The 25,623-nt window shown below is 35.3% G+C and overlaps 1 protein-coding gene across 3 annotated transcripts in view; it reads right to left on the minus strand.

Moving 5' to 3' along the window:
- The window catches only part of LOC136035696 (putative ankyrin repeat protein RF_0381), a 30,174-nt gene extending 4,813 nt beyond the window's left edge, over nt 1-25,361 (minus strand). Inside the window, exons 1-5 of one of the 3 annotated variants that reach the window (XM_065717637.1) lie at nt 25,328-25,361; nt 17,507-17,796; nt 10,530-10,674; nt 8,809-9,075; nt 1,935-2,164 (exon numbers count right to left, since the gene is read on the minus strand). In XM_065717637.1, the coding sequence (XP_065573709.1) occupies nt 1,935-2,164; nt 8,809-9,075; nt 10,530-10,674; nt 17,507-17,680 (816 nt within the window). In that variant the 5' untranslated portion in view covers nt 17,681-17,796; nt 25,328-25,361. Of the gene's footprint in view, nt 1-1,934; nt 2,165-8,808; nt 9,076-10,529; nt 10,675-17,506; nt 17,797-25,232 lie in introns of all 3 variants that reach the window. The other 2 variants (XM_065717635.1, XM_065717636.1) reach the window with 2 other exon arrangements.
- Between the last annotated feature and the right edge of the window lie 262 nt (nt 25,362-25,623).

The following is a 25,623-nucleotide window of genomic DNA, read 5'->3' on the forward strand; positions in this document are numbered from 1 at the left end:
TTCAATTGAAATTCAGGTTTTTGAATTAACAGCAACTTGCCATCAGGGCATGACTAATTGGAGAAAAAGCCAAAAGAGATATTCTGAATAAGAGGCATAGCTGGCTTAAGCCTTTTTCAGGATTGTACGATAAAAATGCCATTTTCACTTTTTGATAGATACTCTATCATTCATCCATCCATCCTAGGGCAGAACAAAGGTGGATAGTCATAGAATCATATGCAGCTACTTCCTGCAAATGCTCTGTATAGTGTTTTCCTGTTTTCTGTATAATGTTTCCTTTTTCCTCTGTGTAATTCTTTCCTGTTGTTCAGCATATGCAGCTACTTCCTGCAAATGCTCTGTATAATGTTTTCCTGTTTTCTGTAAAATGTTTCCTTTTTCCTCTGTGTAATGCTTTTCTTTTGTTTGGGATATGCAGCTACTTCCTGCAAATGCTCAGCATAATTTTTTCCTGTTTTCTGTATAATGTTTTCCTGTTTTCTGTATAATGTTTCCTTTTCCCTCTGTGTAATTCTTTCCTGTTGTTCGGGATATGCAGCTACTTCCTGCAAATGCTCTGTATAGTGTTTTCCTGTTTTCTGTATAATGTTTCCTTTTTCCTCTGTGTAATTCTTTCCTGTTGTTCAGCATATGCAGCTACTTCCTGCAAATGCTCTGTATAATGTTTTCCTGTTGTTCGGGATATGCAGCTACTTCCTGCAAATGTTCTGAATAATGTTTTCCTGTTTTCTGTATAGTATTTCCTGTTTCCCCCCCTGTAATGTTTTCCCCTGTGTAATGTTTCCTGTTGTTTGGAATATGCCGCTACTTCCTGAAAATGCTCTGTAGAATATTTTCCTGTTTGTTAATGTTTTTCTACTACTACTTATCTCCAGTAAACAATTTTATGGGTTAAAAGTACCATTTTTCAAAATGACTTGTACAAATTAGCAAGGCTAAAGAGGCCTATTTCCATTTCCGTGACAGAGAATGACTTATTCTAAACAGGGGGACGCGGGTAAATACTTGTGCTAGATGTATGATACTGGTTCCTGACAGCATTTGAGGTCGAGTAAAATTCATTTCTGGAGCCGAATTGTTCCTATTACCAAATCGATCGGAAATAGTTCATAAGTGGAACAAAGTCACACAGGATTGGCTCTGGAGCATTTACGGCAGTTTCAAAGTTTACAGAATTTCAATTGCTGAAAGTTTAATTGAAAGTTTATTTAAGACTAAATTTTATTTTATGAAAAAGAGGAAGCCTTTGAAACGCTTTTTTTGACCAATGTTTCAAATCCAACATAAATTCACATGAATCTTACTGAAGTCTAAGATGAACTAACTAAATGACTTGTATACACAGAAGAGATAAACTCACCTCTTTCGCCAACCCATGTTCATGCTAGCCAATCCCATAATTAACCCCATAATTAGTTGCAATATCCATAAATTGTAAATCAATATATTATAAATTATAAATATAATTCTATAAATTATAAATAAAACAATTAACCCCATAATTAGTTGCAATATATAAATTATAAATCAACGGGCAAGGATTGAACTAGCCCGTACGATGACTCGCACAGAATATTGATACCAAGCCAACCGATTTTCCCTCGAAAACTTAAACATTTCAAGCGCCATTGAAAGTAGATTAATCTTTACGAGGTAACTTAAAGCGCAAATAAAATTATCTCATGTAGCCTACATTTTATATATAAGAAAAAAGGGACATTTGTCTGATAGTCAGGAGCTGAGGCCCCAACAGTATCTTAGGTTTTTTTCTTATATATTGGTGGCTAGGCAGCATATATCCAGTTTTCTTATTTATAGTAAAACCCCATCGAATCAAATTCCGATCCCAGATTCAGAGTCAAAATCAGTGAATCTGATTAGGAACCAACCATCAAGATCCTTACACGAAAAAAGCAAATAAAGATACCAACCTTTTCATGCCTACATCGACAATAGAACGAATACAGTGATTCTCCTGGATGTAAAGAATGGCATCGAACTGAAAAGTCGAAACCATATTCGTAGAGTAGCTGGAGCACGTCAATAAACAGCGAAATTGGAGGAAATGATGGAACATCATACTGCCAGTTTATCATATTTCGTAGCGTTAAATGAAGAACACTTTCATTGGTCTGTGGATGACTTTCTTGAACACTAGAACCTAGAAATATTAACGGAGAAAGTTTTCTGTAATAACAACGTCAGGAAAATCATACATTTCTAAAAAGTTTTCGTAATTAACACGTGCTTTAAGCAAAAGTTATAAACAAAGCCTAGAAAATGAGGTTCAAAGTAAGGATTGTTAAAGTTGTTCAAAGTCGAACTCTTTTTGGACCTTGAAATAAAAAAAATCTTCTATTTCAAGAATGTTCGATTTCGATTTTGAAAAATCTGATTTAGTCGCAATACCCTAGCGTTGGTAAAAAAAAAAGAAAAAAAAAAACCAGTCTGTAAACTTCAAAGCTCAATAACCCAACGGTAAACGAAACCACATATTGTTAACAGATTCATCACTTGAAAAAAAACTTAAATTTATTTGTTATAATTTTTTTATTATTTCTGATTTTTTGTGTGTGTTTTCTATTACAATTTGCATTGTATCTCTATGTGTTAGTCCACGTATTATACTCTTAGAGGTGACTTAAGAAAAAGGAAGAAGAGAAAAAAACTTCGAGGAAATTGAGTAACTCGCTATTTCGAGCACCTTTCTACTACTACTATTACTACAAACAAATCGCCGCAGCACCAAGCCGCCTGAGGTTCTAACTACCTTTAAATCTTTCTTTATAACATCCTCCCACCCCAGACAAGGACGACCTGCTTTCCGTTTAGCCCTATACGGTTGGCCGAAAAGGACAATATTTGGCAACCTGTCATCCTTCATCTGCAGAACGTGCCCAAACCATTCTAACATTTCTTTCATTATAGCCCAAGAAAGCGGGATTCAACCACGCTTTTTGTACAGCCTACTGTTATACAATCAGTCAGCCCGGTACCCAGAACAATCCATAGGCGATTTCTCTGGAAAACATCTAGTAAATCTTCGTCCGCTTTTCGAAGCGCGCATGCTTCAGAGCCGTATTTAACCGCTTTCATCACCGTTTTTTTTTAATTAAAATGGAATAGTTGTGGTCATCAAGCCATGGCTAATTGTAGAAGAGTTGCACACCTGATCAATCTTATCGTTACCCAGCGCCACCTTTTCATCATTCCTAGCCTTAGTGACTTAGTGTTCTGAACATTAATTTTCAAACCTATTTTAGCACCTTGAACTCGTTAAACCTCTAAAAGTTTATTCTTTTTGCTCACACTTTCCTCTAGGTTGCCTAAATCATCAGCTTAACCTAAGTCCGGGAGAGTTTTTCCTCCCCATTTGATTCTGTGGTCTCCCATTGCTTTTCCTGCGCTCCTTAAGACAAAATCCATCATAATGATCCATATAAAGGGGTAAAAGGTGAAAAATACGGTACTAGACTTTACAATCCCTACCGGCGGTGCTTATCTCCGTTGCTTTGCCCTTCGGCCAGGAAGTGCAATGGGGGGTTGGGGGCCAACCATCCTGTGCTTTCGCACACCCTTCCTGTTTACCTTCCCCAGATTTCTCTAGGTACCCATTTAGAGCTGGGTCGACTCTGGCTGAGCTTACAGAGTCACGCCATTGAAACCCATTCCAAACTAAATAAATGGGTACACTAGGATTCAAAACCTCGCCCTCTTAGAGAAAGGATCCTGAAACCACCGCACCAATCCACTCCGCCAGGACGGCTTCACTAAGCCAGGACCAGCTAACCTCATTTCCTACCTTAGTCGCAGCAATATTATTTTCGTACATCGCACTAATCACTTTAACGTATTTGTCTGGTATACCATATAAGGCTAAGACCTTTGCTACAGCTTTTCTATCAACAGAATCGAACGGAGCCTTTCTACTTTAATTATTTCTCTTAATTTTAAACTGCTACTGGGAAAACACCGGGAATGGAAATAGTCAGTGACATTCCCACTTAACCCCCAGTCTCACTTAGGTCCCGAACGGTTAAACTCACCAAAAATATCTGGGAAATTTTTAAAATAAATGTTCCATGGCTCATTCCATTCTAATTTGGGTTCCAATTAGAATAAAATTCTTCTGATTCTTTTCAAAGTAATATTTTTAGCCACAGTACATTCAAAAAATTAATATTTATTTAAAATAACAATTAATCTAAATATTTACGTAAGCTGTGTGGCAAAAAATAGATCCAGTACTATGACGGCGCTAAGATTGAATTGAAATAGGGCTAATTCAGCCACTAGTATCAACTGTATCTTATGGGTCTGTATACGAGTCTTGTGAACGCTTGAACTTAAAATTTTCAATTTTATGTGCTTTCTGCACATAACAAATATGCTCGGTGGGGGGATACGTGAAAAAGGAAAAGAGAAAGAGGAAAGGGACACTAAAAAAAAAATCCAAAAAATTTCAAATTTTACAGAACCATTCAACCAATAATTTAATCAAAGGCTATGAATGTCATAACATGCAACACTAAAGGCCCATTCACAATGAGGCTTAGCTAATACCAATATTCAGCTACCGCTATATTGAACCAATCAGATTTCTCATAGAATTTTATGAACGGTTGACAAATTCTAAAATAAATTTTGATCGATTCGAATTGGCGCTAATTAAATCTCGGTACCAGTAAAATCTCATTGTGATTGGCTGTTAAAGGTCTTTTTTCTTGACAATTAGGATTCTTTATTTACAATCCAGATCGTAAAAATTACACTGAAAATTTCACACCGTATTATTTTGGATGTTCAAAAACATTCGTCTCAATTCAGAGCAAGATTTTGACTGAAATTACAAAAAAAGCAAAAAAATTCAGATTTTTTTTTTGTTATGAATTATTATTCCCCATAAATGTAACAAAAATGGTTCCAGTGCTTCTCATTACTCATCCTTGCGAAACTTAAACTCAGAGAAAACAGAAGAAGGAGGAGAAATCAACGATTTTGTTACACTGATCCTCAAATCTACATTAAAAAATAAAAATAAGATAACGCACGCAATGAATGAATGAGATTCATATCCCGGTTCATTGAAATACTGAAAGGCTTCCATCAAAGAATAATTTTTTTATGACGGAAAAGTTTGGAAAATATTGGTGCTGTAACATTTTCGGCATTCATCTGAGTAAGGCGAGACTCCTAAAGTCCGCAGTGGCTTCAGTTCAGGGGCAGTCAGGGGGCGTGTGTTCCTCTACACGGTCCCCACATATTTTGAAAACAACTTTTTTGTGGGTATTGTTATCGATAAATGCCATCGTTTGGTATTTTCATTGAAAAAGAATTTAAAAAGCGGCTCATTTGTCAGTGATAAAGATGAAGTGTCGTCACCATGCCGTCGTGCCGTCACCAAAAGCAGCTCATTTGTCAGTGATAAAGTGTCGTTACCATGGCCTCATGCCGTCACCAAAAGCGGCTCGTTTGTCAGTGATAAAGATAGTGTCGTCACCATCCCGTCGTGTTGTCACCAAAAGCGACTCACTTGTCAGTGATAAAGATGAAGTATCGTCACAATGCCGCCGTGCCGTCACCAAACGCGACTCATTTGTCAGTGATAAACATCAAGTGTCGTCACCATGCCGTCACCAACAGCGCCTCATCTGTCAGTGATAAAGATAAAGTTTTGTCACCATTTCATCGTGCCGTCGCCAAAAGCGACTAATTTTTTAGTGATAAAGATAAAGTCCGTCACCATGCCGCCGTGCCGTCACCAAACGCGACTCTTTTGTCAGTGATAAAGATCAAGTTTCGTCACCATACCATCGTGCCATCACCAAAAGCGGCTCATTTGTCAGTGATAAAGATAGTGTCGTCATCATGACGTCACCAACAGCGCCTCGTCTGTCAGTGATAAAGATAAAGTATCGTCACCATGCCGTCTTGCCGTCACCAAAAGTGACTCATTTGCCAGTGGTAAGGATAGTGTCGTCACCATGCCGTCGTGCCGTCACCATGCCGTCATGCCGTCACCAAAATAATTTAACAGAAATACTGTTGTGGTTAGAGCATACATTCTACCAACAGATTATTTCATAGAAAATAGCTGGATAGAATAGAATTATATAGAATAGAATTAATAGAAAACAGTTTCAGCCGGCGTTTTTGGGAAGAAAGATACGTTACAGCTCAGAATCAAATCGAGTCAAATTGAACATGGACTATGTTAATTACTAATTTTCTCAAGATTAATCTTTTAGCAACAGTTCAATTAAGTGCAAATATTCTCTTTATCATAATTTTCAATTTTTTTTAATTCAATTAAAAGCAATTTTTTCATTTTTTGCTCCTTCTTCAACAGAAAATATTAGTATCATTTTTTGTTTCTTCTTAAATGCTACCGCCAATACGAGTTACAAATTGAAATAATCGAAAGTTAATCTTGCAGTTTTTTTTGTATCAAACAGTTCGTGGTAACGAACTGTAGTAAGGAGCGACCCGGCTCAATAGTAAACGAAACTCTAAAAAACGAAGTTTTGATACTAAAAGATACATCAAAAGAATCGGATTTTCATGCTGATTTTAAATATATAAGTTTCGTCAAATTTAGTCTCTGTCATCAAAAGTTACGAGCCTGAGAAAATTTGCTTTATTTTAGAAAATAGGGGGAAACATCCCCTAAGAGTCATAGAATCTTAACGAAAATCACACCATCGCACTCAGCGTATCAGAGAACCCTAATGCAAAAGTTTCAAGTTCCTATCTACAAAAATGTGGAACTTCGTATTTTTTGCCAAGTTAAAAATGCAAGTTAAAAATTTTGACAAGTGTTTACATACAGTAATGGTTATCAGGAAGTGTACAGACGTTTTCAGGGGGATTTATTTGGTTTGGGGGGTGTTGAGGGGAGGGGGCTATATGGGAGGACTTTTCAATAGGGAAACATGCCATGGGGAAAGAGAAATTCAATGAAGTGGGCGCAGGATTTTCTAGCATTACTATTAAAAAAAAAACAATGAAAAAATAAACATGAAAATTTTTTTCAACTCAAAGTAAGGAGCAGCATTAAAACTTAAACGAACATCCTAAATACCTCGCTCTTTATGCTGAAGTATTTATACTAATTTCAACTATTTATTGTACGGCCTTTCTGATTCAGGGGTCATTCTTAAAGAATTGGGACAAAACTTAAGATTTAGTGTAAAGAGCGAGGTATTAACGAGGTGACAAACCCCCTCATATACATAATAAAAATATAAGAATATAGAAATTGGTTACGTCAGTTAATTCTTAAGTTACGTATATTTTTTACTAATAAAAACGTTCGTCAAAAATTAAAAGTTCTAGTTGCCTTTTTAAGTAACCAAAAAATTGGAGGGCAACTAGGCTTCCTCCCCCACCCCTTATTTCTCAAAATCGTCTGATCAAAACTAAGAGAAAGCATTCTAGCCAAAAAAAGAATTAATATGCAAATTTCATTTTAATAATTTAAGTGCGGAGAGCCAAAATCAAACATGCATTATTTCAAAAACGTTCAGAAATTAAATAAAAAAAACTAGTTTTTTTAACTGAAAGTAAGGAACGACATTAAAACTTAAAACGAACAGAAATTACTCCATGTATGAAAGGGGCTGCTCCCTTCTCAACGCCCCGCTCTTTACGCTAAAGTTTTTTACTGTTTAATAAAGTAGAATTGAGAGAAAGAGTCAAACTTTAGCGTAAAGAGCGAGGCGTTGAGAAGGGAACAGCCGCTTTCATTCACGGAGTAATTTCTGTTCGTTTTAAGTTTTAATGTCGCTCCTTACTTTCAGTTTAAAAAACTAGTTGTTTTTTTTATTTAATATTATAATAGCAAGGAGTAGGTTAACGTTGTCTAAGTCAAAGGTGCACGGGTCAAGTAGTTAGGAGATTAAATTTAAAAACAACGCAAAGTTAATCACATATAAAGACATCTTAATTGAGCATAGGCCCTGATTAAGATCCGAGGTGAGCCATATTTCAGACCCCTCCCCCTAAATAAAACAATCAATTTTATCGAAATACTGAAGAAAACATCTACACGACCACAAATTTGAGCTTTATATCTTTAATTATGGATCTTCAAAAAGGGGTCAAAATTGGAGTTGTCCTTTCATACTTTTTCATTCCTTTACTTAAATCGTTTTGTTTTTGATACGTAAACTATTTGAAAGTTCAAATTTGCTGTCACTTTTTACAGTTTATTCAAGTTTACACAATAAATTAAGATGTCAAAATATCAAAGGGTATTTGCAATATATAAAATACATCAAGTTTATATTTAGTCATGGGATTTGCAAAATTTGCTGTCAGTTTTTAAAGTCTATTCAAGTTTACACAATACATTAAAAATGTCAAAATATCAAAGTGGTTTCAAAACTACATTTTCAAAAACGTTCAGATATTTATGACTGACCATTCAATATTAATTATGAAACATTCTACCGAGAGGTACGGTAAAAGCATTTTACAATCCCTACCGACGGTAACCGATCTCTGTTAAATAGCCCTTCAGCCAAGAAAAGCAATGGGGGCTGAAGCCAGCCATCTTGTGCTTTCTCAAACCGTTCCTGTTTACCTTCCCCAGATTTCTCCAGGTTCCCATTTAGAGCTGGGATGACTCTGGCTGGGCTTATAGTCACACAACTGATACCCGTTCAAACCAAAATAACCAGCGACACCAGGACTCGAACCACTGTCCTCACGGACAAAGAGTCTCCAGTCTAGCGCGATAGCCACTTGGCAAGGATGGCTTTACCGGGAGGGTTTGAGGCTATCTAAGAGACAGAAACAACTCACCGTTCTGAAGAAGGTACCTCCCTATATCAAGTTTGAAATTATTCAAGGCATATGCAAAAGGTGTAAACTCTGTAGTCACTTCTTTTGTTTTCTTTAAATCTACAAAAGACACTAAAAATGTCACAATGTCAAAGGAGTTCTTTAAAACTGCATTTTGGAGCAGTTCAAATATTTTTTGTTGACTTGGTATAGTTGTTCCATACTCTACCAGGATCTCTGCGGTAGCTACGTCATCCCTTCTTACGGCCTCAGTAAAAAGTGTCTCGCCTAAAAACAACAGAAGAAAATATTATCAATATAATCTTTAGAATTTATGACCAACTACACATTGTAATTCCAATCATCTTGAATAATAATTACTTTTAACCATTTGATGAGCAACATCATCAGTCAGCAAAACCATATCTTGGAAAATACTGCGTTTTGACGTCCCGCCCAAATTTTTTTGTCCGAATCGTAAAAAGGTAATACAAATTAACATTAACAAATTGTTGATGCGTTTTGTGAATTTTTTTTTTCAAACACTCCCCAAAGAACAATCCTGGGCACGTCCTTGTCAGTCAGTAATCAACTATTCCAGTCAATAATATGTTCTAACAATAAAAGATTTAACTTATTTCTGCAAAGAAAGGGTAGTGAAGTGGATTAACTTATTTATGATATGCGTAAAGGACTGCTCTTCACAATATAGTGGCGATCTAAAGATGTAGTTTTATGTTTTTTTAATTCCCCGAGAAAAAAATTCCTGATATCCCCCCCCCCAAGGCTTGGACTCACGTAAATAAAAAAATTATAGGGAAGTTTAGCAATAATAATAGTAATTTTAACAATTAAGCAGAATATACTTTGGACCGCAAGTATAACTATGAACCAAAGCTGAATGAAAGTTTTGAATGAGTCATGATTTACTGTCTGCACAACTTTCACTTGCCTTTCCTGAGCAAGATAGTTAAACTGGTAGGTTTTACATCAATTATATTGGAAATTCCTTCAACACCCTGAGACTGCTTTGAATAAGAAATTCGCAGCAATGTTATTCCCAATCCAATATAAAAAAAACAACTTTTTTTTAATATTTTCTACACATTTTTATGTATCACCAGACCCTTCCTTAGAATTGTAGCTTGGCAAAGATTAGAGAGTAATCGCTAATCCCACTTTTGAGTTGGGGTTGTTGCACTTATTATTTATTTAGTGACTACTACTACTACTAACGATTCACTGGAGTACCAAGCCGCCTGAGGCCAACACAGCTACGAATGCTCCTTCTCCATCCCTATCTATTCAAAGTCTTCCCTTTATACCCTCTCAAAAATTACCCATTTCATTTAAATCTTTTGTTACGACATCTACCCAAACTGAGAATGACTTGCTTTTTGCTTTGCCCTAGACAGTTGACCGACATGGACAATCTTTGGCAATCTATTATTCTTAATTTGTAGAAGGTGTCCTAGCCATCTTAACCTTTCTTTAATTACAGCACTAGAAAACAGAATAGAACGTAGAGCATGAACGAACGTAGAGCAATAGAACGTAGAGCATGAATAGAACATAGAAAACATTTCGTAGAGCATGCATGTATTGTTTGAGATATGGTCATTCAGTCGGGTACCCTTAACAGTTCGTAATGGGAAAAGGATAGAACACCATCCCAGTTTTTAGTCACTCCTCATTCACTCCTACAAGTTCTAAGTTACTCCTGGACATAAAAAAAAATGTACCATCATTTGTCTCAGAATTTGGATCAGCGTTTCTTTCAAGTAGAAATGTAACAACATCTGTTTGTCGTCCTGACACCGCCATGAATAACGGCGTTCTAAGATGACGGTCCAAAGCATTAATTCGTGCACCATGAAGAAGCAATAGCTAAAAATTAAAATAAATATTTTAAAACATTTGAATAGAAAAAATCAGTAAAAAATGTTCATATATAAAACAAATGTTCTTAAAACCGATCCCCCTGGCTTAAACCTTTACACTGGGCAATTTATCTGGACAGAATATACCAGACCAATAGATGAGCATAGGTCAAAATCTTAAGATTGATGAGAAGATAATTTTAATGCCCGTTGTCTGAAATAGGAACATACAGTATCCTAGCTCAGGCAAATTTTGTGTAGAGGAGAGAGCTACCAAGCGTTATAGACAATTGTGGTTTAGTAGGTATAATAATCTAGTTCAAACCAACGCGATATTTTGTCATAAAAAGAATCATAAATAACATGGCATTCACATCATGGTGAAACTCCTCACCTTAATTGTCATGTCATTTTGAATCAAAGACTGGAAGGATTGATTCAAGATACTATACAGATATATATATATATATATATATATATATATATATATATATATATATATATATATATATATATATATATATATATATATATATATCTATATAGCTATATATATACTGTGAAAGTAACGATAAAAAGCAATGTCAATGAAAAAACAATTTAAGGTATTGTAGCATATGATGAAGATTGGCACAAGTATGCCAATACCCTCCAGTGTCGAGCTATCCACAAGCATTCGCACGTTATATAACAATGTACTAAAATTTTGATATTATAATTCTCTAAATGTTTATTCAATTTGCTTTAATTACCCATGTTTTCTCTTTTTTTTCTCTTCTCTTAATTTTCATTTTTTTTGTTATGTTCCTTAACAAATTCGCTTCTAGGATCTTCATTTTTATTGGTGTTACGTGTTTTTTTTTAATAAATTGAATAAATTTAAGTTAAATGCCTTTGCAAACTGAACACGGGGCTTACTACAGCAATGAAAAGGTGGGCATTAATGTATTAACGAGATATTTTTGTTTTGATCACCCAAATTGGACAAACCACCCCCACTCGAGTCGATGGGCATGCAATCAAATGTCCTATGAAATATGGGTTCAAGTCCTGATGATGCTAAGACCTTCCGAAGTCCTGGCTCAGGACAAGGTTCAGCGGTGTGACTCTTCAAGCTCAGCCACCTGGGGCCTGAGCCTTGATCTAGTTGGATCTGCCCTGCCACAAAAATCCAAACGGGAAAGTCAAGCAGGTAGTTGCAACCTCTACAAAAAGTTAAACAAATAATTCTGCAATCAGAACCAGCAAATGTGATCCAGAACAAAGAAAAGGCACATGCGACAAACATACACATTATTACACGAGCAGGTGAAAAACGGGTGAAGTGGCATTTTACTGACAGAAAGATTCCATAGCCTCTACATTTTTCTCAGTGAACAGCAATACAAGGCAGTCAAGAGTTTTCAAGGTCGCCACATTTTGGAAACCGGAGATGCATAATCTTCGGCAAAGATTTAAATGTATGGGATTTGGAAATGACACAAACTGGTTCTCTACATCCAATTTAGCCATTAAATACAAGAACATCACTCTTTTGGGGGGGGGGGGGGTTGAAAGATACGTCTATGCTAATATACTCCTGACCCAACTCAAAATAAAAAAAAACAATTTCGACGCCTACAAGTACTCTACTAACATTCAGAATGTCATCAACGTAGTTAGTGTAGTTAAGCATCAAAACCTCTAAAAATAAATGTTGACTGAACTGTTTCCATGACATAATAATACGAAACCATTATTAAACAGTGACGGAGAAGGAAAAACCCCTTGACGTAATCTTTTCACAACAGGGATAAGACAAGAAGACGAAATAACCAACACCTGGTACTTTAATTTTCCATACATGTTTTTCAGTGCGTGCATAATAGTCCTAGACTTTTCAACGCCATGCCAACACGCCATTAACACGCGAGTCAAAATACGCTATTAATATTGTGTCCAGAAAAGAGCCTACCCATCATGGCTGAATCGTGCCACTGGGGTACTTTCAAGTAAATTCCAAAACGATACACTAGAACTGCAGCCTTTTCGGCATACTGCAGGGCGTGAGCTATCTCACAACAATATATAGGTTGATTAAGACTTGTTAATCATTCGTCACAGCTATAGATAATTTGTAGAATACATGATTAAAAAAAAAAAAAAAAAAAAAAAAGGATACGGCATTAGACTTTACAGTCCCTACCGGCGGTGCTGATCTCCGTTTCTTGGCCCTTCAGCCAGGAAGTGCAATGGGGGGCTGGGGGCCAACCATCCTGTGCTTTCGCACACCCTTCCTGTTTACCTTCCCCAGATTTCTCCAGGTACCCATTTAGAGCTGGGTCAACTCTGGCTAAGCTTACAGAGTCACGCCACTGACCCCCGTCCCAAACTGAACAATTGGGTACACTGGGATTCGAACCCGCGTCCTTTCAGAACAAAGGACCCAAAATCCAGCGCACCAACCGACTCAGCAAGGACGGCCAGAATACTTGATTAGGAACTTGAAATTCAGACAAGGTATCACAAACATCTCGGCACAAGAGGGTATTAATTTCATCCCATGTAGCTTTCTGGAGCCCCTTCTTTTCACTAAGTGAATCAAGGTGTGATTTCAGATTTATGTTAAATGAGCGAGCACTACCAACTGGGCGTATACTGGGCAAGCAAACACTACCAACTGGGCTGATCAGATGAGTGTCAAATGAACAGCTGATGCACAAGATGGATTCAAGTGTGACTGGTAGAGGGAAATTGGTAAAGCTGAACAAAATCTGAGCAGAGTATGAATTCAAGAGATGAAGTTGCTCCATAGTTATTTACGTACGTAAAATCAAGATCATTTTCTGTGAGTGAGTAGTAAACGGTAAAGAGTACGGCATTAGATCTTACAGTCCCTACTGGCGGTGCTGATCTCCGTTGCTTGGCCCTTCAGCCAGGAAGCGCAACTGAGCCAAACATCCTATACTTTCGATCACCCTTCCTGTTCACCTTCCCCAGACTTCTCCAGGTACCCATTTAGAGCTGGGTCGACTCTGGATGAGCTTACAGAGTCACGCCACTGACCCCCATCCCAACCTAAATAATTGGGTACACTAGGATTCGAATCCTCGCCCTCTCAGACAAAGGATCCCGAATCCAGCGCATCGACTACTAGACCATCAGCCTATACTCTTTGAAAACAACGCAGCATTAAAACTTAATGTTAAATTTCTAACTTTTTTGCCTTTAAATATTTAGTAAATTAAATATGGAAGATGCAAATTAAATAGTTCTTCGGATGCAAATAAACATAGAGATAAACCTAGGCACTATGGAGAGGAGGCCTACCCCCCTACCCCAAAAAGTAAGAATACCCAATCTGGTAACAAGGGCCAAAAATATCATGCTTTTCCGGCAAAATGTCCTTTTTCAAGCCTGAGCACTCCCTCTCTGAAATCTTTTTAAGCTTCCTCCCATCCCCATAGAAAAATTCTTGGTGGTGTTGGTATCATTTATAGTAGAATTTAAAAATTTACAATAGCTCAGACAGGAACATTTATTAATAGTCTTACATGAATTATTTACTTATATTCTTTAGGCTAATAATTTTAAAAACTTTTCCCACAAACAAATTTTTCAAAGAAAAGTAAAGACGTTCATCAAACCAAAAAAAGAGCAGAAATGAAGTCAAATAACCTTTCAAGCGTAAAACTTACCACAAGTCACCATTAATAAGTAAACGAAACCCTAAACGAACAGAAATTACAATAAATAACCGAGTCCAACTTAAAACGAGCAAAAATTAAAATGAGTAGGGTTAACGAGCACCATGCCTACTCGAGACCAGAACATAAATTGCACTTCACTGAAAAAAAAAATCGTGGAACGTCAGTTTAATAAACGTATACTTATATTTATTCCTAATAGTCTTAATAACTTTATATTTGTTAAACTAAAAAAAATGAAAACACTTTTGTATTTTGTTTTTCGTCACAGATATTGATATGCATTAAAAATGTTTTACCTATTCTTTACGTAATCAAAGATAATTATAAACGGGAAAAAGTCTATGGCTTTTTCTTAGTTGGAACAGTAAAAGATGAACTTCAGAGGATCAAGGAGCTAAGTAAGTCAAATTTGGCAATATACCCCAGAAAGGCGAATTTTCAAAAGATGCTTTTATCATGGACTATAGCAATCCTTTATGTAACTTGTCTTTAAATTTTCAGGTATTTTTCTAGTTTCAAATTAATTTTTACAGTTCTAGTTCATGAGTATTTTGCCGTGTACAAAATAATTTTAGGGATATTGAACTGAGAACTAAACTAAAATAACATTTATTTTAAAATTTTCATGTGACCATTTTCAAGTGAAATCCTATTTTGATCTTCGTATGCAAGACGATGTTAGTAACATTCGTTATACAAAAATGGAGTTTTTCAGAAGAAATTGATTTTTTTAGTGTTTTTTTTTTATTTCAAAACTTTCTAGATACAAAGCCAAATGGCTTTGTTCAACTTTTTCCCAAAATTAGCAATACTAAAGCCGAATGGCTTTGTTTCGTTCTTTTGTTCCAAACACGGTTGTTTGACTTTTTTTCCAAAAATAACAATACTAAAGCGGAATCACTTTTTTCAATAGAATCAGATGTAGTTTCACCATGCGTGTTCATATTTCTGAAAACTAAAACCAAAGTTTCTTGAATGATCAAATTTTGTTAAAAAAAATTGAGCATATTTTAACCGTGAGTGTTCATATTTATGAAAACTAAAACCCAAATTTCTTCAGTGCATGGAATTGTACTTTCTTCGTATTTCGTTACAAAACCGAGGAAAAGGTCATACTAAGCGATATTCTATGAACTTTTCATGGGAAAACACATTTCTCTGAGTCGGAAATTTGCCTTCCTGATTTAAAGGCACAGATTTGAATCATAAATCGTATTTTCTTCATATTTTGCTAGATTTTCATTATAAAACACATTGAATGTTTTTTAAAATTAAAACATTAAAACTAAAACCTTAAAACCAAAACTTTACAACTGTAACTTTAAAACTTAACAACTTAAAAACCAAAGCCTAAAACTAAACATTTAAAACTATTACTTTAAAGCTCAACCTTCAAAAATAAAAGCTTTAAGACTAAAAACTTTAAAATTAAAACTAAAATAAGAAAACTTGAAGACCAAATCTTTAATTTAAAAACTTCGAAAGCTCGCACTTAAAACACTGAAATATTAAAACTAAAACTTTAAAATAAAAAACTTTAACACCAAATGTAAATTTAATACATTGTAACGAAACATTTATTGACGAGAACTTTAGAAATAAAAACTTATATGACCAAATTATTCAAACTGAAACTTTATAATGAAAAACCTCAATGCTAAAATATTAAAACTTAAACTTTCAAATCAAAACTTAAGATCCAAAGCCTTACAAGAAGACTTTTAAAACTAAAACTTTAAAAGTAGTACTTTAGAAACAAAAAAAGTCCCCCCTAGAACTCAAAAACTAATATTTTAAAAAGTTAATTATTAAAACTGAAACTTTAAAACTAAATCTTCAGAAACAAAACTTAGAAATTAAAGCTATAACTTTAAAACTAAAACCTTAAAACTAAAAACTCAAAATAACAAAAAAAAAAAACTTTAAGGTCTAAACTTTAAGACATAAACATTGGGACAAAAACTTTGAAACCAAAACTTTTAAAACTAAACCTTTAAAACTAAAATTGTAAAACTAAATATCACAACTTGCACATTAAAACTTTAAAACTAAAACTTTACAATATAAATTTAAGACTAAAACTTTAAAACTAGAAAAATTAAACATTAAAACTAAAACTTTAAAATTAAACCATCAAAACCAAAAACTTTTTTAAAACAATTACTATAAAACTAAAAAAAACTTTTCAAAAGAAAATTTTAAAACTTTAAGACTAAAACTTAAATTAAAAAAAAAATAAATCTAAAACTTTAAGAGCTTAACTTTTAAAACTTTCAAAACTAAAATAATCTCAATTAAAAGAGCTTTCTCTCAATTTTATGAAACCCTTATAAAAAAAACTTATTTGCCCCCAGGGCACAGCTTACAACCCTTGCTCCAAGATTTTGAGGGGTTATTTCAACCCAACAGGCTTTGTCATATCATCTTGAGACTAATTTGAATAAAATGATTATCTCAAAATTTCTATCAGACGCATTGGGGAGAAGAAAACGTGAGGGAGGGCGGCTAGTTGCCCCCTGATCACTCTAACTCTTAAAGACACCTCTAGAAGTTCTGATTTCTAGTCCAATTAGTCTCCTTCCAAAGTTTATGCAATGAAAAAAATTTATATGCCCCCAGGATGTGTCCTACAACCTTTGTCCTGAGGGCTATGGCAAGGCTATCATCCTCAAACATAGATATTGAACCTTTCAACTAGGCTGGACAAAATGACTACCTCGAAATTTTAATTCGATGTGTTTGGCAAAGTGATGTGCAAGGGGGACTGGTTGCCATCAAGTCACTTTTAACTATTAAAAAGGGCACTATCACTCTCAATTTCCAATTGAGTGAGCCCTTTTCGAATTTTCTACAACACTTCCTTCTATACAAAGTGACATGGTCTAAAAAAAAGAAAATAAACAATTTAAATAAATAATACATTGTGGTCTCATTGCTCTTTAATTAGGCAGCACTATTGTGCATCCACAACTACTATTTTATGTAAAAATCAGATAACAAACTTGTATTTAAAAATCAACAATATTTCAAAAATAAATATCAAAAACGTTTTCTATTTTTTTACCTTAGCTGTAGCTCATAGCTTTTTTTATTAATTAAATCAGGGCTAATTCAACTTGGATTTAAGCAAGACTGCTCTATGATACTTACTTTGCATATATCAATGCTTCCAATAGCTGCAGCAATATGTAATGGTGTAATTCCTGCTTCACCTTTTGCTCTTGCCGACCTTCCTGATAGCAGAAAAGAATTCACCAACTGATTGTCTTTTTTTTCAACTGCATAAAACAGATCTACAGCACTCTTGGAATATTGAAACACCATTTCTGAGTCACTCAAATTTCATGAGAAAATGTTGTAGCAGGTATTGAGGTTTACTGAAAATTACTTTATTCAGGGTAGCCTTGTTGTTTGGAAAACCTTACTTTTAGTTGCAGAACCTAAAAAAAGGTTTTTAATAAATTTTCTGTATGATAGGCTAATACCTGTGAAGGTATCAATTAGCCTACTTTACAACAAACTCCTTGCATCAGTCACAATTAATCTTCAGTATGTGATTTATGTTGTTTTGTTTTATTTCTCTTTTTTATATCTATAAATTCTACGTCATTTCCATATTCACAAAATAATATAAATTCCTGACTCCTCACATTTAAAAGGTCCTGTACTAAACAAGCTTTGTTTCAAACAAGACAAACTTGAAGTAGTTCTTTGCTTTGCCATTTATTTTGCTTGAAAGAATCTTAGTCACTTGTCTAGCTTTTAAATGAGAACATTATTAGTCATTAGATTTAGGGAGAGTTGTGGACCTTATTTGATTTGGGTTTGTTATTATTATTTATTCAAAACCTGTCTTTGTACAAAAAAACTGACAGCACTACAAAGAAAAAAAAACAAGCTATCACTAGGCTATACAATCATGACAATGTAACCAGGGTTGAAGAAGTTTGCTCCAAATATAACTTGTAATTTTACCGTTTTTAATTCATTCATTTCACATTTTACCTGTTATTTTCTTCTGTTTTGTTAGCTTTTTCATTTCTCATTTTGTCTCAATGTTGCTTGCTTTTGCCTTTTAATTCTTATTTTTCAGGTCTAAATCATTTGCATTTTCGCTGAAAAAATGTGAACTTGATTTTTTTAAGACTTTCTCTATTATTGCTACAGAAGAGATGCAGATGTCTATTCTGTTTTTTATACAATTTTGATGTGAGTGCAATTTTAGTAGACCAGCTCAGTCCATAGATGGTACACAATATACAGTGATGAACACTGTATATGTGTTCGAAATATCCAGTTAAATAATTTTATATCTATTCACTGTCTTTAAAAAGGTATCATCCCTATTTTGAACTGTTTTACTTTAGCTCAGTCCATAAATTCAGATCAAGTTTTTCTTTCTCTCTTATATACAAAAGAGCTTTATAATGAAAACAAAAGTTCTGAATAAGTGCTTTATTCAGAGCTAAACAGATCTAACATTAAACCTTATTCTGCACCAAAATGCAAGCTAAAGTAAGAAAAAAATTGAAGTAATTAGGTTTATAAGCTTAGCTATTGACACAGTGAGTTAAAAAAAAAATGCAAGCAAGCATATTTTACTCCTTGAATATGGAAAGTTTCCAAGGTTCCTACTCAAGTTTTGGCTGGAACCACATAGCTTTATTAAAAGATACCTACAGTTCTACACATTTTTTTTCTGGTGATGCAGGATGTATTCCTACTCAAGTTTTGGCTGGAACCACATAGCTTTATTAAAAGATACCTACAGTTCTACACATTTTTTTTTTCTGGTGATGCAGGATTTATTCCTACTCAAGTTTTGGCTGGAACCACATAGCTTTATTAAAAGATACTTACAGTTCTACACATTTTTATTTCTGGTGATGCAGGATTTATTCCTACTCAAGTTTTGGCTGGAACCACATAGCTTTATTAAAAGATACCTACAGTTCTACACATTTTTTTTCTGGTGATGCAGGATTTATTCCTACTCAAGTTTTGGCTGGAACCACATAGCTTTATTAAAAGATACCTACAGTTCTACACATTTTTATTTCTGGTGATGCAGGATTTATTCCTACTCAAGTTTTGGCTGGAACCACATAGCTTTATTAAAAGATACCTACAGTTCTACACATTTTTTTTTCTGGTGATGCAGGATTTATTCCTACTCAAGTTTTGGCTGGAACCACATAGCTTTATTAAAAGATACTTACAGTTCTACACATTTTTATTTCTGGTGATGCAGGATTTATTCCTACTCAAGTTTTGGCTGGAACCACATAGCTTTATTAAAAGATACCTACAGTTCTACACATTTTTTTTTCTGGTGATGCAGGATTTATTCCTACTCAAGTTTTGGCTGGAACCACATAGCTTTATTAAAAGATACCTACAGTTCTACACATTTTTATTTCTGGTGATGCAGGATTTATTCCTACTCAAGTTTTGGCTGGAACCACATAGCTTTATTAAAAGATACCTACAGTTCTACACATTTTTTTTCTGGTGATGCAGGATTTTATTCCTGCATCACCATGCAGGAATTCTGGACTTAGATTATGGTGATGATTTAATCATCCTAAATAAAGTGTGAGCAAAATTAACAAACTTTTAGAGGTTTTGCAAGTTCAAGGCGATAGAATAGGTTTAAAGACTTATATTAAGGAGACTAAGCTGCTAAGGCTAGGAACAAGGGAAGATGAAAAGGTGATACTGTGCAACAGAAATGACTGATCATGTTTATAGCTTCACTTACCTTGGTAGTATTATTAGTAAAAATGGTGAAAGCATTGAATATGTTACAAGCAGAATAACAAAAGTCCAGGGCATTTTTTCAAAGTTGAAAAAAAAGGTGGGTGGATAAGTCAGCAAATCAAGATTAGAATAGTGGAAGCTACAGTGATGACAGTGATCAAATATGGGTTTAAAGCATGGGCAATCCAAACAAGAAGGAAGATTTGCTAGATGTTTTCCATAGAAATTGCCTACAGATTGTTATGGGTGCCCAATTGACTGAATATATTTTAAATGGTAGGTTGCATGAAAAGCATGGTTCAATCCTGCTTGTGAGGACCATAATGAGAGAAAGGTTGAGATGGTTATGACACATTCTACAGATGAAGGATGACAGATTACCAAAGATTATCCTATTTGGTCAACTAAAGAGAAAAGAGGCTGTCCTCAGCTAGAATGGAAGGATATGGTAAGGAAAGATATATGGGAAATGGGAACTTCCTGTGATGGTATAAAGAGGAAGGTTTGAATAGAGGAACGTTGTCATTTTTAGTCAGCTATCTAGGGCTAAATAGAAAGCAGGTTGTCCTTGTCTGGGGTGGGAGGATTTCATAAAGAGAGATTTAAAGGAAATGAGAACTTCCTGGGAGGGGGTAAAGAGGGGTGGCTTTGAATAGATTGGGATGGACGAGGAGTGTGCATAGCTGTGTTGGCCTCAGGAGGCTTGGTGCTGTGGTGAGTTTTTAGTAGCTGTAGTAGTATAACTTATGGGTCATTTCTTAGTCACAATGTTGATACCATTGTCATTTTTTAATGTTACAATATTCCATGTTCTCATTTTCAAATTCTTTAAATATTGAAATTATTTTGGCCTCAGGAAAAGCATTAGTCCTAGATGAAAGTGCAGGATGGGGACCAACACATCTAGTCAAATATACACCAAAGCACTTCAGCCAGCTTAGATCCAAACAGCAAGAAGTACCTGGGACCTCCAGTAGAATAGAGGCTTTGTGTAAAAATATGCCAATCTATCTTGGTCAAAACATAGTTTCCAGCACTTGACAATGATTTTTAATTAAATTCTTTATCCTCATATGCATGAGATGATGTATATGGAAACACTAACAAAGAAATATATTAGGATTATTTGTCCATCAAAAAAGGAGGGGAGAGTAATGATAATTATGTTGAAAAGCAAAAAATAAGGAGCCTAATAGTCTAGGCACCTAATAGTCTAGGCCTAGTACTATTTTTATTTTACTAAGATACCTCCTTCTAGAAAACCTTTCAATCTGAATAAATTTATGTTCTTTATCAATATAATTGCTTTTATTACAAATTCAAATTTAAGCACTTTTAGAGCTCTTAAAAGTGACCAGAATATAGGGTATAAAAAGACTAAAAACATGGTCTTGAACTTACTGTTCATTCTGCTTCTGAACACTGACATATCAAAACAAGAGCTAAGAGCTCATATGGCACTTGTGACGAGGTCAGAAGAGCCGAGAGCTCATATGGTACGAGGTCGGAAGAGCCAAGAGCTCATTTGGACGAGGTCGGAAGAGCCGAGAGCTCATATGGTACGAGGTCGGAAGAGCCAAGAGCTCATTTGGCACTTGTGAGAAGGTCAAAACCTAAAGTTAAACTTTATAGCACAAGATCCTTCTAAATATCAAATTTCATTAAGATCTGGTCACCCTTTCGTAAGTTACAAATACCTCAATTTTCAAAATTACCTCCCCCCTCCCAATTCCACCAAAGAGAGCAGATCCGGTCCAGTTATGTCAGTCACGTATCTTAGACAGGTTTCTATTCTTCCCATCCAGTTTCATCCTGATCTCACCGCTTTAAGTATTTTCTAAGATTTCCGGTCCCCCCAACTGCCCCCCCCCAATTACGTTTGATCCGGTTGAGATTTAAAATAAGATATCAGAGTTACGAGGTCCTTCTAAATATGAATTTTCATGAAGATCCGATCGCTCCTTCGTAAGTTAAAAATACGTTATTTTCCTTATTTTTCAGAATTACCCCCCCCCCCCCGCAATTGAGCGGATCCGTTCCAATTATGTAAATTACGTATGCAAGACTTTTGCTTATTTTTCCAACCAAGTTTCATCCCAATCCCTCCAATCTAAGCGTTTCCCATCATTTTAGGTCTCCCCACCCCAAACTTCCCCCAATGTCACCAGATCCGGTCAGGATTTAAAATAAGAGCTTTGAGCCACGATATCCTTCTAAAAATCAAATTTCATGGAGATCCAATCACCCGTTCGTAAGTTAAAAATACCTCATTTTTTCTAATTTTTCAGAATTAACCACCTCCCCCCAACTACCCAAAAGAGAGCGGATCCGTTCCGTTTATGTCAATCATCTATCTAGGACTCGTGTTTATTTTTCCCACCATGTTTCATCCCGATCCCTCCACTCTAAGTGTTTTCCAAGTTTTAGGTTCCCCCTCCCAACTCCCCGCCCCCATCACCAGATCTGGTCGGGATTTAAAATAAGAGCTCTAAGACACGATATCCTTCTAAACATCAAATTTCATTGAGATCCGATCACCCGTTCGTAAGTTGAAAATACCACATTTTTCTAATTTTTAAGACTTACTCCCCCCCCCAACTACCCCAAAGAGAACAAATAAGTTCCGATTATGTCAATCATGTATCTGGGACTTGCGCTTATTTTTCCCATCAAGTTTCATCCCGATCCCTCTACTCTAAGTGTTTTCCAAGATTTTAGGTTTCCCCCCTCCAACTCCCCCCAATGTCATCAGACCCAGTCGGGATTTAAAATAAGAGCTCTGAGACACAATATCATTCCAAACATCAAATTTCATTAAGATCCAATCACCCGCTCATAAGTTAAAAATACTTCATTTTTTCTATTTTTCCGAATTAACCGGCCCCTACTCCCCCCCCCCAGATGGTCAAATCGGGAAAACGACTATTTCTAATTTAATCTGGTCTGGTCCCTGATACGCTTGCCAAATTTCATCGTCCTAGCTTACCTGGAAGTGCCTAAAGTAGCAAAACCGGGACTTTAGGTTTTCCCCCTCCAACTCCCCCCAATGTCATCAGATCCGGTCGGGATTTAAAATAAGAGCTCTAAGACACAATATCATTCCAAACATCAAATTTCATTAAGATCCAAATACCCGCTGATAAGTTAAAAATACTTCATTTTTTCTATTTTTTGCAAATTAACCGGGCTCCCACTCCCCCCCAGATGGTCAAATCGGGAAAACGACTATTTCTAATTTAATCTGGTCCGGTCCCTGATACGCTTGCCAAATTTCATCGTCCTAGCTTACCTGGAAGTGCCTAAAGTAGCAAAACCGGGACCGACAGACAGACCGACAGACCGACAGAATTGGCGACTGCTATATGTCACTTGGTTAATACCAAGTGCCATAAAAAGGGGGTAATATAATTTTAACTAAAAAAATCCTTTCTAAAAACACCCTTCCTGGTCTATTTGCATACTCCTTGCATTCTGGTACTAGAGGACACTCAATGAAGCTCCCCATGCAGCATTCCATGAACAGATACAGAAGTCATTTCTTCAGCCAAATAGTCATCAATCTATGGAATCAACTGTCTTGGGAAACAGTTTCTACAACTTCAACCAACACATTCAAGTCTCACCTTGATAAGGAATGGCTCTGCCAGGAGTTCCTTTACAATTGGGAAGCTACAGAGTCCTCCACAAGAGTCTAAATCAACAACCTACACCAAACAAATTTTTTTTATCACTGGAACATCACAAGGATGGAAAATCTTTATATTGCTCCAAGCTATAATTTAAGGTAATTATAAATCCATTTGGTAAAAGTTTTAGCTTTCACAAGCTGTCTAAACTGGAAACTATGCTGCAAAGCACTTAGAAATGCTAATTCTAGAAGTGTATCCATTTTTTAGCTTTCTAAAATCCCCCTTCAACAAACAAAAAATTCATAAAGTGGGCAGGGTTTTGAAGCCAAGGGAAATGTTGAAATTGTAGCCTATAATATGAATGAAATTATATTTTAAATACTAATTCCAGTTATCACTGGTAATTTCTGTATAGTAGGAAGTTGAAAGATAAGTAAAAAACTCATGTATCCATTAATGTTAATATACAAGATTGTTCATTTTCACTTTTGAGTTTCAACTAGCCAGCTGTATCTGAACAAAACAAATATCCAATTTTGCTTACAGATAACATTACCTGTAGAGCAAAGAGAGCAATGAGGTCTATAATCTGATCAACTAACAATTCAACCAATCAGATTACAGACCTTTCCCTGCTGCCTACAGGGCTCATGATGGCCTAATATGCCATGCTCTATAGGTAATTTAGTCAATGTTCCTATTACCTGAACAATTGTTTAGGGTCATGAAACTACTGTTAATATAGAAGCATTTTGACTTTTGGAACATCTTTTCTCTCTTACAAAACTACTACAAACTCACTGTTTTGGAGTTATTATATATTTACACATTAGGGGGGGGGGGGCGGTTAAAGCATAGCATATATTAAATACAGCAATGGTTACTTTAGATATTTCCTATGCTATGCTTTCCCCCACCCCCCTAATATGCAAATATATAGCCCAGATTTGTTTCTAAACTATTACAGATTTGCAATTTCAAATATTGTAGTTTAGGGTGATGAAACTACTATTAATAGATGCATTTTGACTTTTGGAACATCTTTTCTCTCTTGCAAAACTAGCATATATCCAATCAACAAAAACAGAAATGATTCATAACAGTGAGTTTGTGGTAGTTTAACTAGAGAAAATAGATGTTCCAATAGTCAGAATTCATCTATTAACAATAGTTTCATGACCCTAAACAATTGTTCAGGTAATAGGAACATTGACCAGTAATTTTACCTGTAAGCAAGCTCACTTTATGCATTTTTAGTTTGCCCAATGGAGGAGGAGGGTCAACCAGAAATGGATATGCTCCTAAAATTAGCATTTCTAAGTATTATGATATAGAAACTATGCTGCTTCGCAGCTTAGTTTCCAGTTTAGGCAGCTTGTGATGAAACTAAACATTTACCTTGTAAATTATGGAGGTAACCTAGGCTGAAATTAAGCTAAAGCTAGCCAAAACAAGTTTTAGGAATCAATTTTGACTTAATTACGAACCAGGACAATTTTTAAGGGATAATTATCAGAATAGCAAGTATTCCATTACTTTGGAAAAGCTTTTTGCTGATTAACAGGGAATATAATCTTCTTACTAGTGTCTTCTTCGGCTTGAAAAATTTGCGCTGGCGCAGCCATCTATTTTCATACCCCAGGATTGGTTAAGTAATCATCAAAAATAACGTAATAAATAGGAAAACTGGTTTAGTATGCAGTACTCACGGGGTCGTTTTATGTGGAGAAAAATTGTTATATATCCTATTTTTTCCCTCTTAAACAAAATATGACTCTAAATGATTAATCTAAACAAGAAAATTTGGTCAACTTACTTCCTTTCCTTATAAAACAGCTCCCAGGGCAGGCCGTGGCTAACAAAAATCCATAGACAGCG

This window comes from Artemia franciscana, chromosome 14, assembly GCF_032884065.1.
Source record: "Artemia franciscana chromosome 14, ASM3288406v1, whole genome shotgun sequence".
In the NCBI taxonomy this organism is placed as follows: domain Eukaryota; kingdom Metazoa; phylum Arthropoda; class Branchiopoda; order Anostraca; family Artemiidae; genus Artemia; species Artemia franciscana.